The 15753-nt window shown below is 44.1% G+C and overlaps 1 protein-coding gene across 6 annotated transcripts in view; it reads right to left on the bottom strand.

The window, feature by feature from the left end:
* Window positions 1-15753, bottom strand: part of ZFYVE26 (zinc finger FYVE-type containing 26) — a 1794472-nt gene that overhangs the window by 1179557 nt on the left and 599162 nt on the right. For all 6 annotated transcript variants that reach the window (XM_077465059.1, XM_077465061.1, XM_077465063.1 and 3 more), the window contains one exon: window positions 11077-11182. In XM_077465059.1, the coding sequence (XP_077321185.1) occupies window positions 11077-11182 (106 nt within the window). The remainder of the gene's footprint in view (window positions 1-11076; window positions 11183-15753) is intronic.

The following is a 15753-nucleotide window of genomic DNA, read 5'->3' as shown; positions in this document are numbered from 1 at the left end:
TGTAATACCAGTGATGGAATATTTTTTGTAGTGTTTCCCAGTGTGTTGTACAGCGAGAGAGCTTAGCAGGAAGAGAGAGAGCTTGGAGCCATACATGGTTAGGTGGGCTGCTTGGAACGTGTTTATACCACTTTAAAATACTGGTTTGTAGCGGGTCATCTGAGGATCGGGAAAGCTCTTTGTAAAAGTACGATATGCCCTTGCATGTGAGATCGTTCGAGGTGAAATATGCTACCGTGGCATGCAATATTCCGCGGTGGTGAGACCATTTAATTTTGTTAAGTAAGGATCTAACCCTTAAATATATATAGAAGGACTTGTGAGAGATTAGATGAGTAGATTGGAGCTCTGCAAAAGATTTTAGCCGTGAGGCGGAAAATAATTTCCCTAGATCCGAGATGCCCGCTTCAATCCAGGGTTGTATGGGAAGGTCAGGTAGTAGGAGGGTCAGCGATTGAGTAGGAATAAGGGGCAATAAAGAATGTGGTATGCCTGTCGATATTTGTGAAAGGGATGACCATACTCTGATGGAGGCAGATACAGTGTCTAATGCGAAATGTCGAATTCCAGGTGCAAGAATATAGGCAGATAAAAGTAGTTTGGGTTTGGTAGGTAGTACTTCTGCTTCTATCTGTGCCCAGTTAGATGCGCTAGGTGTATGCCACCAAACCTTAAGTTGTTCTAGAACAACCGCTTTGTAGTATAAAGTGACATTGGGAACTCCCATACCTCCTTTACAGATGGGAGTTGTGAGGATTTTCCTATTAATCCTGGGTTTTTTACCTTGCCAGATAAAGGCATGGAGAATGGCTTGAAGAGATCTCAAGTGCACTGGTAGGAAGGGTATCGGGAGAGTGCGGAAGAGGTATAAGATGTGGGGGAGCAGAAACATCTTAGCTAGCGCAACCCTGCCAGCCCATGAGACAAACGGATGGTTCATCTCACGCGATAATTGATGGAGCTTCTCTGTGAGGGCCGAGTAATTAGATCGTAGAAGTTGTGTACTGGAGGAAGTTAATTTGATTCCCAAATATGTCAGAGACGCAGAAGTAGACCAGGAGAAGGGTGAGATTGTGGATATATGTTGGACCGTCGATTTGTCAAGGCCTAGGGCTAGCATCAGAGATTTGCTGTGGTTCACCTTATAAAGCGAGATAGCACTAAATTGATCTAGTATTTGTTGAACTACTCCCAAGGACTGTTGTGGATCGGAGAGCGAGATTATTACATCGTCTGCGTATAGTCCTATTTTATGTTCTACTTGTCCTATTGTGACCCCTTTGACGTCCGTGTTGGAGCGAATGTGCTGGGCTAGTGGTTCCATGATCATAGCGAAAATTAGAGGGGAAAGAGGGCATCCCTGACGGGTACCATTAGTAATAGAAAAGGGATCCGAGATGACTCCAGATGTCCATACCCGTGCACTAGGGGACGAATAAAGGCATAAGATGGCTTGCAGTAATTTGTCGGATATGCCAAATTTACGTAGGACAGCTTCTAGATATAGCCAATGAACTCTGTCAAACGCCTTCTCTGCATCCAAGGAAAGGAGCAGAGAAGGCGTTTTGTTGTGTTCTGTCCACTGAATAATGTCAATAAAGCGACGAGTGCCGTCCGAGGTTTGCCTTCCAGGGATGAAGCCCACCTGATCTATATGGATCAGTTGAGTCATCACCGTGGAGAGTCTAAGAGCCAGCAGTTTAGCGTATAATTTGGTGTCTGTATTTAAGAGTGAAATAGGTCTAAAGTTTCCCGGAGTATCCGAGGGTTTACCCGGTTTGGGTAGGGTCACTATAAGGGCATTCAGACACTCTGTAGGCATTGTGCCAGAGGAGGCATATTGATTAAATGCGTTACAGAGATGAGGGGAGAGGATGTCATTGTAGTGCTTATAATATTCATTAACAAAGCCGTCAGGGCCTGGTGCTTTATGTAGAGGGAGCGATTTAATAGCTGCTTGTACTTCGGTGAGCGAAAAGGGGGTGGATAGGTCTTTCAGTTGAGTCGGTGTAAGTGCTGGTAGTTGAACTGAAGAAAGGAAGGCGTTAATAGAGTCGGTAGTTATCGGGGGGTCTGATATCGTCGTTTGGAGGTTGTATAAGTCCGAATAGAAAGCTGCAAATGTGTTGGCTATATCTAGGGGATTGGTCATACGTGCACCTTTGGAGTTTAGGAGGTATGGTATTTTGGCCTTGCGTTGTTGTTTTTTTATTTGTTTAGCTAAAAAGGCTCCAGATTTGTTGCTGAAGGCATATGAGTTCAATTTTAGTCGTTTGATGTAATAGTCAAATTTGTGGTTCAATAATTCAGTAAGTTGTTTTCTATAGTCACGAAGGGAATCTAGCAGTGTAGTGGTGGGATTGGTTTTATGGGCTAGTTCCAGGGATTTAATGCGATGTAATAACTGGTCTACTTCTGCGTTTCGTCTTTTGCGTTCTCTAGCTCCCAGTTTCATAAAAAGCCCTCGTAATGAGGCTTTGTGCGCCAACCAAATTGTAGCTTGGTTGTCTACCGATGCACAGTTGTGCTCGAAGTAACTCCTAATCTCGGATTCTATTTCCTTTTCGTAAGTAATATTGGTTAACAGGGATGCATTCATTCGCCACACCGAGTGGTTAGTGGGGCATTGGGGCGGGAACAGGGTCAACGAAATTGGTGCGTGATCTGACCATGTAATCGTGCCAATATGGGCTTCTGAGGTGGACAATAGAGCTTTTTTGTTTGTGAGGAAGAGGTCGATCCGAGAGTAGGAGTTGCCTGGGTAGGAGTAAAAAGTGTAATCACGCTCAACATCGTGTGTGCACCTCCACGGGTCGTATAGATTTTCGTTGGTCATAAACGCGGAAAGGGCGGAGGAGTCCTTCCTACTTGGATTGGTTGTGTCTAGCAAAGGGTCAGGGATGTCATTAAAGTCTCCGCATATGATTAGGGAGTCATGCTGAACCAGCTGTAATTTGGACCTGAGACGTTTGAAAAACTTCTTTTGAGAGGTGTTGGGCGCGTATACATTAACTAATGTTAAGACTTGGTTATCAATCGTTGCAGTTAGAACGATAAACCTTCCCTCCTCATCCGTGTCAACGTGATGTGGGTTGAAAGAAATGTTGGAGCTAACAGCTATCATTACCCCACATTTCTTTTTAGTGTGGTTAGAGAAAAAGTAGTGTGAATAATTTTTATGTGTACATTTGGGTGGATTATGTTGCGTAAAGTGCGTTTCTTGCACACATACAATGTCAGCTTTTTGTTTACACGCTTCCTTCCAGAGGAGGTTTCTTTTGAAGGGGGAATTAAGACCTTTGGCGTTGAGGGAAACTATTTTAATTGGCATGGCGGTCAATTATGAAATAGAGTTGCACAGATGTTGAGCGCGACCACAGGTAGAGTAAGACAGTGTATTATAATCCTATACAGTACAATAATTTATGATGATAGCTATGACTTACATCTTGTAAAAACTATGAGCATTAAGATTACAATAAAAGAGACAGTTCAAATGGGTTTAGAGATGTCGGTATGTTGAAGAAGCGAACGGCATCAGGGACTGGTAGGTCTTACAAGAGTCGTTGGGCACCAGTAGTTAACAAAGTGGTGAGACAGGGGTCGGGGGGAAAAATGGGACTCAAAACAATAAGAAAATAAAAGAGAAAAAAAAAAAAAGGGAAAAAAAAACTGGTAAGTCAAAAAAAAATATCCAGGTGACAACAGAGCAGGTTACCTTCAAGGAAACAAAGGTTTAGGAAGGCACCTAAACAGAGTGTGCTTGGCACACTGTAATTCAGCGGGGGGGGGTGAAAGTGAAGAAGACGCCCATGCAGGCTTCATGTAGCTGGGACAGTGCTTGACGTAGAGGGCATCAGGTTTTGTTGGACTTGTTTAATGGTCGCCGAGAAGGAGGTGGAGAGTCCTTCGAGTGATTTGTTGAATTGTGTGACTTCGGTCGGAGAGGAAGTAGGCCCCAGTTAGTTAGCTTCTTGTACCCGTCCTTGGGTGACAGGATAGGAACCACTTTTTGTTGGTAGGTGACTAGGAGCTTGGTGGGGAATCCCCAGCGATAAACAATATTATGCTCTTGGAGTAGGGACGTGACCGGTGAGAACGCTCTGCGGAACTCCATGGTTGCGGGGGACAGGTCCGCGAAAAGCGATACTTTACTGTAAGGAGCTGGAAGGGGTCTCAGGTTCCTGGCCGCACGGAGGAGTTGTTCCTTGACCTGATAAAAGTGGATTCTTGCTAGAACATCTCGGGGTGTATCATCTGGGAGATGGTCCGGTTTCGCAATTCTATGCGCTCGGTCGATGGTCATATCATGAGGTGTAAGGTCAGGAAGGAGAGTGAGGAAAAGGTGGTGCAAGTACTTTGGCAGCTCGTTAGGCAATACGGTTTCAGGGATCCCTCTAAATTTTATATTGTTACGTCTGGACCTGTCCTCGAGGTCTGCGAGCTTCAGCTTTATCTTTTGTATCTCATCCGTGTGGTGGTCGTGTGCGTTGAGGAGTTCATTGTGAGCTTTGCCCATGTCTGAAAGGTGATCTTCCATTATGTCTGCTCTGTCTTCCAGGCAGTCTAGCCTGTCATGTGCTTGAGAGAGGGAGAGCTGCAGCTCCCTGTGGAGGTCTTTCTGCAGAGTGAGCAGCATAGATTTTAACATGCTTTCAGACACAGGGTTGTCAGTCACTGGAATGGTAGCCAGGGTAGACAAAGGGGTTGAGGTGGCATGAGTAGGTCCAGAGTCAGGGCCATGGTGCTTCTTAGCAGTGGGTGCTTTGTGAGGAGAATTACAGGGGGAAGAGGCCAGTCTCTTACCTCTCTCTTGCGGAGTGTCCCCTGCGTATAGCGGTGTATGGGGGAGGCTGTCCATCTCCTCAAGATCTCCTCTGCCATCCCTGTCTGTGCCAGGCCGGTCTCCCTGTGGATCGAGCGGCTGCGAATTGTGCGGCGCGGGGCCCGTGTGCAGAGCGGCCTGGTCGGCGCCATCTTGGCTCCCTCTGTTCTCCATGCGGCCGAAGAATTCGGTCATTCGGCGCGGTTGCGGCGGAGGATGGCGGCGTCCGGGCATGCCGCCGAGTGTCCCACGACTTCCCCGCTCTGTTGTGCGAGAGAGAGTCGATCAGTTGCGCTGGTGTAGCTGCGGAAGCCTGCTGTGGAGCGGAGCTCTGTGATCAAGCTTCCATCTTGCTCCGCGGCTAGCCACGCCCCCCGAACATTGCCATCTTTTATCAGAACACCACATATTAGGTAAATATGCAAGGTCTTGTGTTAAGGAAAGCTATCACACTCGGACAAATTTACGAGTAGCCATTACAAGGTCCATCTACGTTCGATGGAGGGCCCCCCTGGCATTTTTAAATGTGGACAGTGTCCAAAATGCCCATGGATATTAGAGGAGGAATCATTTATTCTCCCCAATGGAGAAAATGTTTTGCCCTCTCAACATGCTAATTGTGGTACTAGAGGAGTAGTGTACCTGATGGTATGTGCCTGCAAGACCTTCTATGTGGGCAAAACCATCAGGGAACTATGACAAAGACTGGGCGACCACCTTTATTATTCCACTAATGGCAAGCTAACTACTGTTGGTCGACATATTGGGATCCATCATAGATTCCAACGCGAAAATGTAAAATTTATGGTACTGGAAGTAATTCCACAAGGTCCTAGAGGTGGGGATTGGGATTGTAAAATCCTTAGACATGAATCCCTTTGGATCGAACGTCTCAATGTCCTTACACCCCCAGGCTTAAATGAAGCCCATTCATATAAATATTTCCTGTAATGGACTTTTTTTTACCAGTTTGGGTTTCGGATCTGCCTTTTCTTTAAAAAAAAAAAAAAAAAGTTTTGGGTTTGTCTTGCTTTTTATTTTCATCTGTCCCTTTTCCATGGCCAATAGCCATCAATTTATATTTGGAATTCACAATTATGTTTGTTGTTTATTGTTAATCAATATAATCCTTTAATAATCCCCTTCGGACACGGTTTTGTGGCGTCGGGGAATTATTGATGAGATTGTTTTAGATTGAAGAATATCTAATGTGACTCTATTATTGAATTTTATGTTCTACTCAGGGCTGGTTCCACTTGGGGGCTTTGGCAATTACCATTGCCATTTCCTACAATTTGGCGCAAGCCCTGGGTGTTTATCACTCATTGTTCATGTATTGTATAAATGTTTATTTGAACATATGTGGCTTTTCCTGATGGCCCCGGTGGGGGCAGCATGAGGAGTTTATCCCTCCCCCCGTGGCGGACTTGTGGTTCTCCAGGGGAGGGCGAGCTAGCTTTAGTTTAGTCTGAGCAGCTCGCCCTCTCTTTTTGTCTTATATGACACCAAGTATTATTCAAAGCCATCCACAAGTAGTGTCATTTTCCTGAAGGAAATTTGTGCGCGCAGTCTGTGACTTGCACGTGCGCATTGTGAGGACCAGACCGGGAAACATTTCCACCGTGCGTCAGGTTGGGGTGGGCTGACGTCTTCTCCAGCGGGTGTGCCACTCTTCAGCGAGAATGCTATGTGCGTGCAGCCTGCGATTGGCGCGTGCACATTACACACGGTGTCTGCTTTGTTGGACGCTGTTGTGACATCCTTACACTTCCGGGTTGGGGGCATTAAAGGCGCTCTTCTGAGTGCATATGTTAGAGTGGCATCAACCAGGACTGGATGATTTGTTTGACATAACAAGGTGGTATAAATAGGTGCACAGGCGGCCCACTCGTCTTTTTTTTCCTCCCTTTTTTTTTACCTAGCCTCTGTTTTTCCCTTGGGTTGTGTGGGAGCTGAGGCTGGATGGCTGCTTTGGTGCCAGACTGGCCTCACCTTTCTTACCACCAATACCTGTTAAGAATGACTTATTGGGAACCTTTACTTTAGTTAACACTTAGAATTTTACAGCGATATTGGTCCTTATTTATACTGTTTCCTTTTTTTTAGATCTTTACTGGTAGATACCCCCAGATGACCTGACAGCCTAGGCGAGTGGGCCTTGGGGGTCTCTACTTTTAAAGGATCCTGCCCATCCTGGTTGTTAATTCCAAGCCCCCTATAGGGTATGTTAATTTTTAGCTAGTACACAATCTTCATACATTGTTGTCTACCTTGACCCATGGATCACATTGGTGCCTTGTGTGGCTATTTGGGTGCTTTTATTAGTTTCTATCCTTATTTAATTTTTCTCTCTTTCTTACCCACTCTTGCTTATCTTCCTTTCCCCCATTCCCTTCTCGAGCACCCAAGCATTCCTTCTGTCCATGGGTAATCTACTAGCGTCTACCCCTGACAATTGATTCAAGCATTATTATTCTATCCTTAGCTGGCTTCTATCTCTCTTTTCTATGCCCCCTGTGTCCGTCCCCAGGGGGTCACCCCAGTGCAGGGTGTCTCAAGTGTTGCCACCTGTTGCCACAAAGGGTTGATTTTTGGGTGAGTCACAGAGGTTCTATATGACTACTCCAAGTTTGATGTTCTACCAATTGTTTTTGTTTTTATTATAGAATGAAATTTTGATTAAACAGTTTTAAAGATTATGTCTTTTTATAGATGTTATGGGTGTCGTCTCTTGAGGAAGCGGCATACAGCCACAAAACCAGTCGAAAAATATGTCCAACCCCACACCTACATACCTGTGGGGCCCATTGTAAATCTGTACACCCTAGTATTTTATACTTAAGATCTATTTAATAACTACTGTTTGTTCTGATGAATATTTAGTATTGTCCTAAATATGTGTTAAATAAATGTTATTTTTTTTATTACTCATAATTATTATATCTGGGTACCGTAATAGTCCCTATCATCACTAATGCTCAAGGGTACTATTTGGAGTAGCCCTTATATGAGCTTCCCTCTGTTTTTTCTATACAATTAAGGGATGATGGTACCTACCCCTATGCATGTCTATGATTTTTTTGAGGCAACATTGTTCAAATGGGTACACACTGTGATAAGGCTCATATATTAATTCCAGCAGAAAGCCTAAAAGTGACCCTAGTGAGGGTGCAAATGTGCAAATCAGTGTATAAAGTATTTTTGATAGCTACCACAAGAGGACATGCAGCTACTTTTTCATATATGTGGTGGCAAGACCCTCTTACATGTTTTCCAGCCAAGAGTTTATGGAAGGTTTCTGCCCTTTATAAGCAATCTTTTTTTTTTTTTTGTTTTTTTGTTTTTTTTTAACTCTAGCTATAACTGCTGCAATGCTAGGAGGGTTTTTTGAATGTCATTCTTTTGCTATGGAGATATGTGCTGCAAATAATATTTGGATAACCACTTTCCTCGATAAGGGAGGAAACATTTCTACACCCAAACTCAGGAGTGCAAGTGCTGGGTGATAGTTGTGATGGTCACTTGTACTCAAGAGGAGTATTGTCCACTGTACAAGCTTACCTTGCCCAGTACCAGCACGATCCAAGATCCCTTAGCCCACCCAGTAACTTGTCGAGGCATCAATGTAGCGTGGTAAAAACATAAGGTACAAAGAGATAAAGAGATATACACTCAATGGACAACCCCCTTCTCCTGTCAATGGCGTCTGGCTCCCTTAAGTCAGTTAGGGAGAAGTGTACTCCTCTTTTTTTCTTCTTTTTGAACTGATAACCCTGGTATTAAGTATTTTTAGGCCATTATCAGGACTTTTAGACAAAAAGGGTTCTACATCTGAACATTTGTGTCTAGTCAATCAGGACCATGTGGTAACTGTAGCTTGTATGATTGGGTGTTTGTCTATATGTTGTCCTCCTAGCAAGAGAGCCAATAATGCAGCTGGTTCAACAACGCTGCCTAGTAGTAAGCTTGGGCATTAAGGAGACCAGTGCCCCCAAAATGTTTCTATAGGATTGATAGGACAATTCTATTTATTTATTTTTCTCTGCCCAGATACATTTCCTCAGACACATTGCTAAGTATGAAAATAATTACTGAGGGATAAATAATTCCTGAGGGATGGGTATGGGAAGTGTTCTAAAGAAATAGATCAATTTAGGCAATACTTGTATCTGGTATGTTGTGATTCGCCCAATCCACATCAGGTGAAGTTTGCCAATTTGTGTTAGTTCTTCCTCTAGTTGTGTTAGGAACGGAGGGAAGTTGTTCGAGTACAGATTAGAGGATGGGGAGGTTAATTGGATGAGCTAAGTAATAGAGGGGGAATTTCAATTGCATTGAATTCTTATTTTGATCAGATCAATTCTATCCTTGGGTATACCCACAGGGAGGGCATAACATTCCGCTGTTTACTTTGTAGAAGGAGGCCTGTAAAGATTCTGGATTAGATCATGTTAATATAATGTCATCATCAAAATGCACCATTTTTGTGATCTTTGGGGCCCACTGTGATATCCTGGATAGTTTGATTGGATCTAATGCATTCAGCCAGTGGCTTGATGGCAAGTGAGATTATCAGGGCTAGTGGGTATCCCTGACGGTTCTATTTGTTAGTTGGGATAGGTCATAAAGCATGCCAGGGGTGTAAACCCGGGCTGTGGGGTTAGTGTAAAGGGACATTATGGCTGAGGGTATGAAGCCAGATATCCCAAATTTAGACAGGGTTTTAGACAGCCCCAATGCACCTTATCAAAAGCCTTTTCTGCATCTAAAGCCAGGGAAATGCTAGGTTTGTGGGTAAGTTCCACAAAACACAGCAAGTTTATCATGCTTCTAGTAAGGTCTGGGGCCTGCCTACCCTTTACAAAGCCAACCTGATCGAAACCTATAAGATATGGGGTGACTGCCATCAACCTATTGGCATATATCTTAAGATTTAAATTTAGCTGAGAGCTAGAATTGGATGCAGAGACCAGACAAAATTCAGTCCCCAGTGCAAGGTAAGCCATATCACTGAGTGTTGTGTGGGCCTTTGGCTGAGCAAATGTTTTCATGAGCTTTTGCTGCAAACTCTGTATTGCATGGTTTCCACTATTGCTAAGGGTGAAGTTATTCCTCTGTTGGGTACCTTACAGAATAGGGTGCAGAAATTGGGCAAGTGTGTCTGAGAAGAAAAACACAGCAAACCAAGTAGTGACCGTCAGGTTGGGAAGTCTTCATGGCAAAAGGATGCAGGGAAAACACTTGAGTATCATTTAAAGGGTACTAGATGGAAGTGGCAGTAAAGTGTGCAACCTGTGGTGTTATGTAACATCACTCATCCACCTGAGACCAGGCACTGGTTGAATTCTAGCACCAAATTTGAAATGTATTCATTTTACAGTGTAAATTTTTCAAACACAGTGCTGGTTTCTTAATAGTTATAACATATTGACTATTGAGAAGTATGGCACTAAAGTAACAGTTAAATAAACAGGGTAATTCTGTCTCACTTATCCATGTATAAGGGTCCAGGCTTTGCCCATTATGGTGGGTATCCCCAGAAGGGGTCTTTCAGGGTCTAAGTGCCATAGGAATGGACCAAGTCCCTGGACCTGTGTAGCATTCTATGGCTAACTACACTCATTGCACAGAATGACAAGGCACGTGCCCATGCAAGATCCAGTGATCAAAGTAACATTGCAGGCTGTCTCCATTGTGTAGTGTCTGTCTGGGTACAGCTTTTACTGCATTTTTACTGGTTTTACTGAGCTTGCAACAATCTGGATGCACTGCTTCTATTGTTTTATTAGAAGACAGAGGAATGTTGAGTGAAGAATTCGAAGCAAAATAATAAGTAATTAAACCAAGAGTAATTTTTCAGTAGGGGTGAAGAGGTCCATTGCCTTGAAACACTAGCAAAAACTAGAGGACTTTCAGAGTGGGGTAGGGTTATAAGGAGATGTCCAAAGCTTTGCCAGTGTCCAATCGCCTAAAGATACCAACCTATAATCCAGGATTTATGAATATCAAAACCTGTGTCTTGTACTGTGCAAGATAAAACAATGTGATTTATATGCTGAGAACTAAGCCAAAGCTTCTAAAAATAAGGGTTTGGAACGAGCCAGTGACATCCAAAAGTCACAAAACGAGACACAGGGAAAAAAAATAAATAAATAACACTGCAATAGATGATGACAAAATAGCAAAGGTGTAATGTTTTAAAGACATATGAATTTGTAAAAAGAAAACACCAGGGAGAAATTGTGAATTACCTTTCAGGTGGGACTTGACGCTCAAACACCAAATAGGAAATCAACTGGGAAGGTTTTTGTTGCAGAAGAATGAAAGGATTGCCTATCTTCAGATCCAATGATGACTCTAAAAAAATAAATAAATAAACTAAATATATGCCTAGGTATGTGTGTTTGCAGATAAGTCTAGTACAGTTATTTTCAAAAGTATTAACCCCTACACTATAGAATTGTTCCACATATTGTTATGTAGCAACCTACACATAAAATTGATTTGATTATTATTTTTTTTTCCCCATAAACTTGTTTTTTTTTATAGAAGACAAAAAGATAAGTGCTTACATTGCAAACATTATACAGCATCGTTCATTAACTCCTTTGCGCCATCGCTGAATGAAGGCTATAGCGCGGACCTACTTTGCCAGGTGGACATCATATGATGGTCTTCCCTTTGCATGCTCCTCATATGCCCCATGTGGGTCATGTGCAGTGTGCTCTGTGATTACCGAGTCAATGAGACTTGGCTGATCGCAAATAGGAGTAAGGGGCTGATCTTGGCTCCTTACCACATGATCAGCTGCCAGCCAATGACAACTGATCACATGATGTAAACAAGATTGGTAATAGTTTAGTTTTTCTCTTTGTGCTGATCGCCAGTTTCTGTGAAAGTGACATTGGTTCCGAAGAGGAAGAGGCACAGTGAAACCATCTGTGCCACCAGTGTTGCCTGTCAGTGCCACCTATCAATGCTCACCATGCCATTTATAACTGCCACCTAGCAGTGCTGCCTGTCACTGCCCCCCACCAGTGTCGCTCCATCCGTGTCCTCCAGCGCCGCCCCATCCGTGTCCAAGGGCAAAGTGTGATAGCACTGAAAGTTGAAAATCCGTCTGGGCAGGAAGAGGGTTTAAGTGCCCAGTATGCAAATGGTTAAAGAGGAAGTAAACCCTGATGAGTTCACTTCCTCTTTCATTCCCTGCAAAGCATAGTAGTCCATTATGTGTCACTTACCTGACACAAGAGCCAGCGATGTCACCGCTGTCCCATGTAGTCCAGTGCATCCATCTTCTCGGTGGGTCTGGCTGCTCCGCCGCTGTCATTCAGCGAAGCCGCGATGACGTCACTCCGCGCATGCGCACGGGAGCCGCCACACGCGGCATATTCGCTGTTGACGGTGCTGCGCTCAGTGTGCCTGCGCGCCGCTGTCTACGGCACATGCACCGTAGACAGCAGTGCCTGTCTTTCGGAAAATATCTCCTAAACCGTGTAGGTTTAGGAGATATTTCTTGGACCTACAGGTAAGCCTTAATCTAGGCTTACCTGTAGGTCAAAGTGCGTTGTAAGGGTTTGCAACCACTTTAAAGGTCCATGGCATGTAAATGTGCTGTGGACCACTGGTGGCTTGCAAGCCATGGAGTATATCAAAGACAATGGTACAGTAAATCAGAGATTTATATAAACATTTTTTATTTTATTTTTTAAGCAAGGAAATGTAAAGCTCATTTGTATTGCAAATTTCTGTAAATCCCACTATGCATGCTTCATAGTATAAACCTCCATCTCTTTAGCTTGTTGGCAAGAGATTGCCTTTGGACTGTATTGGAATAGGAAATCTCTAATTGCTTCTATTCTAGATTCTGGAGGGGTTGAGTTTGGGCAGTCTGAGCTAAAAGTTGCAACGTTAAGAGTAATAATGTTCAAAGTGTTTGGCTATATCCTCATGGGTTGAGTTAAAGGGGTTGTAAAGGTAAATGTTTTTTTCACTTTAATGCATTCTATGCATTAAGGTGAAAAAACATCTGACACTGCCTGCGCACCCAAGCCCCCCCCCCCCATTTTACTTACCTGACCCCTCAAAAATCCCATGCTCGCCCCCGCCGTCCTCTTCACCGCTCAGCCTGGCCGCCGCTTGGCTGGAGTGGATGGATGGAAAGCAGCGCAGCCATTGGCTCGTGCTGCTGTCAATCCAATCCACTGACACGGGAGGAAGCAGAAACAGCCGCCGAGGGACCCCAGAAGAGCAGGTCCGGGGCCACTCTGTGCAAAACGAGCTGCACAGTGGAGGTAAGTATAACATGTTTGTTATTTTACAATCCCTTTAAGTGTGCCATGGCAGTCGCGTATGCGGTGGATTGTGAGGGAAGCTTGCACTGTACATGCCACTTTTATTGCCATGCTCATAGAACACCTTATGATGGAGCACATAATGGTGTGTTTCCCCAATTCCTCCAGTAAGAGAGAGTGGGTATTTAGCAGTCCTTGCAAGGACTTCTGCGAGCAAGAGTGTTTATGGGATGCTCCCAAGCATTTCATTGCATCAATCCTTGCTTAAAGTGGTGTTCCAACCCAAAAAAAAAAAAAAAAAAAGCTTAAAATTCATACAAATAAAAACAAAATAATTGGAAAAATGTTTTACTCACCTCTAAATGCCTGTTGCTAGGGGGTCCCTCGTCTGCATCTTCAATGCCTGGGCTGGTGACATCACTTTCCTTTGTGCCGCACAATCACCTGGGACCTGGCGCATGTCCCAGATGACTGTGTGGCTGGGTGCCCACAGTAAAAATGCTGGCGCTGCAAGCGGAGAACGAGGGAGGCTTCGTTCCCCCGCATCGCTGGACCCTGGGACAGGTAAGTTTCCGATTATTAAAAGTCAGCAGCTGCAATATTTGTAGCTGCTGACTTAATTTTTTAGATTTTTTTTAGGGGGCACTTAAACAAAATTTTAACAAGGGTGGCTTTAAATGCCAGGTTTTAGCCCTGGAAATGGATTCTGGGAAAGTCAATGTGACTGATATCAGGTGGTGATGCAATAGAAACATTGGTTCTATTGTTGCTTGCTTGAGATAGATTAAATATGGCTGTGAGAGAAAGTAGTAGTCTATTCTAGAATATTTTTGGAATGAGATAGAGTAAAACGTGTAATCTTTGTCTGATGAAAACAAAGTGTGCCAGGTATCATGTAAAGCTAGGCCCCAGATCAGATTAATTAGTAAGTTTAAGAAAAGACAAGAGAATATGAGGAAGTAGAGGGGAGCTTCTGAGATGTGTATCAAAGAAGGTACCAGAAATGGTAATCGGTAAACTATGCCACCTTAGAAGGTATAGGCTGGGGGGGTCAGAAGATACAATATGGATACTGCTGCTACGGGGGAAGAAGGTGTGGACAAGATTCACACACTTCTGCAATAAAGAGGACTTTGGAAGAACTGGTATGAGGGGGGATCTCAAGAAAAGGGAATGGGTAACCCAAGAGTGTGGAATTAGTGAGGCGAGCAGAAAGGTTACCGTTTTGCAAGCACCATAAAAAGGATGAACTATAGCCTAATAGTTAGAACATTTCTAAATTTTAACTTTAAAACGTCACGTTTTTTACAACTGCTTTACTCAAGTGTCAGCTAAAATCCTCTCTGTACAGCTCCAGAAGTTCAGTACATGACATGTAATAGTGTGAAAGCCAAGTGCAGAAAAATGTAATATTTCACTCTCCGAGCAGGAATCAGGCCAAACCCCCTCCCACTCCAGCTTGCTCCCGTGGGACTCTAAAGGTAGCATATGACGTTTGGTCCATGAGTAAAGCTGATCTAGTGCAGTAAACAAACTAATTGTCAACTGGCATAGATGCTACTTACAGTCTGCTAGAGGTGTGCTCTTTAGAGGCCCCCAAGCGGTCTCTGTGTGGGGTTGATGAGGCTCCGTGACTGTGCTGATTTCAATCTCAATGAGATGCACATGAGCCTGGCGAGATGGGATACAATCTCTGTCACCTGGAGCGCTGCCTTTGAGCTTTCGGGGATGGATTGTGCGAGACTGGAAACCAGGGTTTGGTTGGGAAGTAGAAAGCACACCATGTCTGCAAATCAATTTGAGGCAGAACAAGTTGCTCACAAAATTCTTGAAGGTTTTTCGGCGTAAGAAGCAGAATGGATATTGGATGTTGTGAGATTAGAGTGCTTCCAGGAGGCACAGTGAATGCCTATTCTGTAATGTGATTTGGGAAAGATCCTGGAACAATTTTACATCAGTTCTATTGCACAGAATGTGGCCTTTTTTTTCTCATGTAAGGGAATTTCCTCTGAGTTAAAAGTTGACAATACAACAGAACACATCCCTCGGTGGTTCTCAGTCCTGGGGTTGGGGTCAAAGGGCGGTGTGGGCCCTTTACATTTCAATGGGAGAGTCTGTTGGGTAGCAAAGTAGATCATTAAGGATAGAAATGATTGCTTGTGATATGGCTGCCGACTCAATTCCCTCAGGCACGCCCCTCACACTGATGTTATATCTGCAACCACGGTTGCCCAGATCCTCAACATGGTGGTGCAAACCAAGTAGATTAGTTAGCTGAGTGCCATAGGTGTGATGCCCTTGCCAGATAGCTTCTGCATGAATTTGTGTGGACTTCTCCACACCTGCAAGACGCTGAGCTACCGCTTGTATGTCTGAATAGGTCATGGATTCCGGCTGTGAGAGTGTTCTTAATATCAAGGGCAATGGTCTGTAAGGCTTAGTGGTTGATTAGAGTGGGAGCTGAGTGTCTCCCGTCTGCTGGAAAGACTGAGCTGCTGCTCAAAGAGGGCTCTGAGGCCTGTGAAGCTGAGAGGTTGTTGGAGCATTGGGTCCGGAAAAGCTTGGGGATGTTGTGGCTGAGCTGTGTTCCAGTCTCCTTCACTGTGTGGGGTGTTGATGCACTCCTATTCGGTG

Source organism: Lithobates pipiens, unplaced genomic scaffold (genome assembly GCF_037356315.1).
Source record: "Lithobates pipiens isolate NorthernLeopardFrog02 unplaced genomic scaffold, aLitPip1_a1.2 Scaffold_30, whole genome shotgun sequence".
Classification (NCBI taxonomy): Eukaryota; Metazoa; Chordata; class Amphibia; order Anura; family Ranidae; genus Lithobates; species Lithobates pipiens.
Note: the sequence above shows the minus strand (reverse complement) of the source record. Positions and strands in the feature narration are given on the sequence as shown.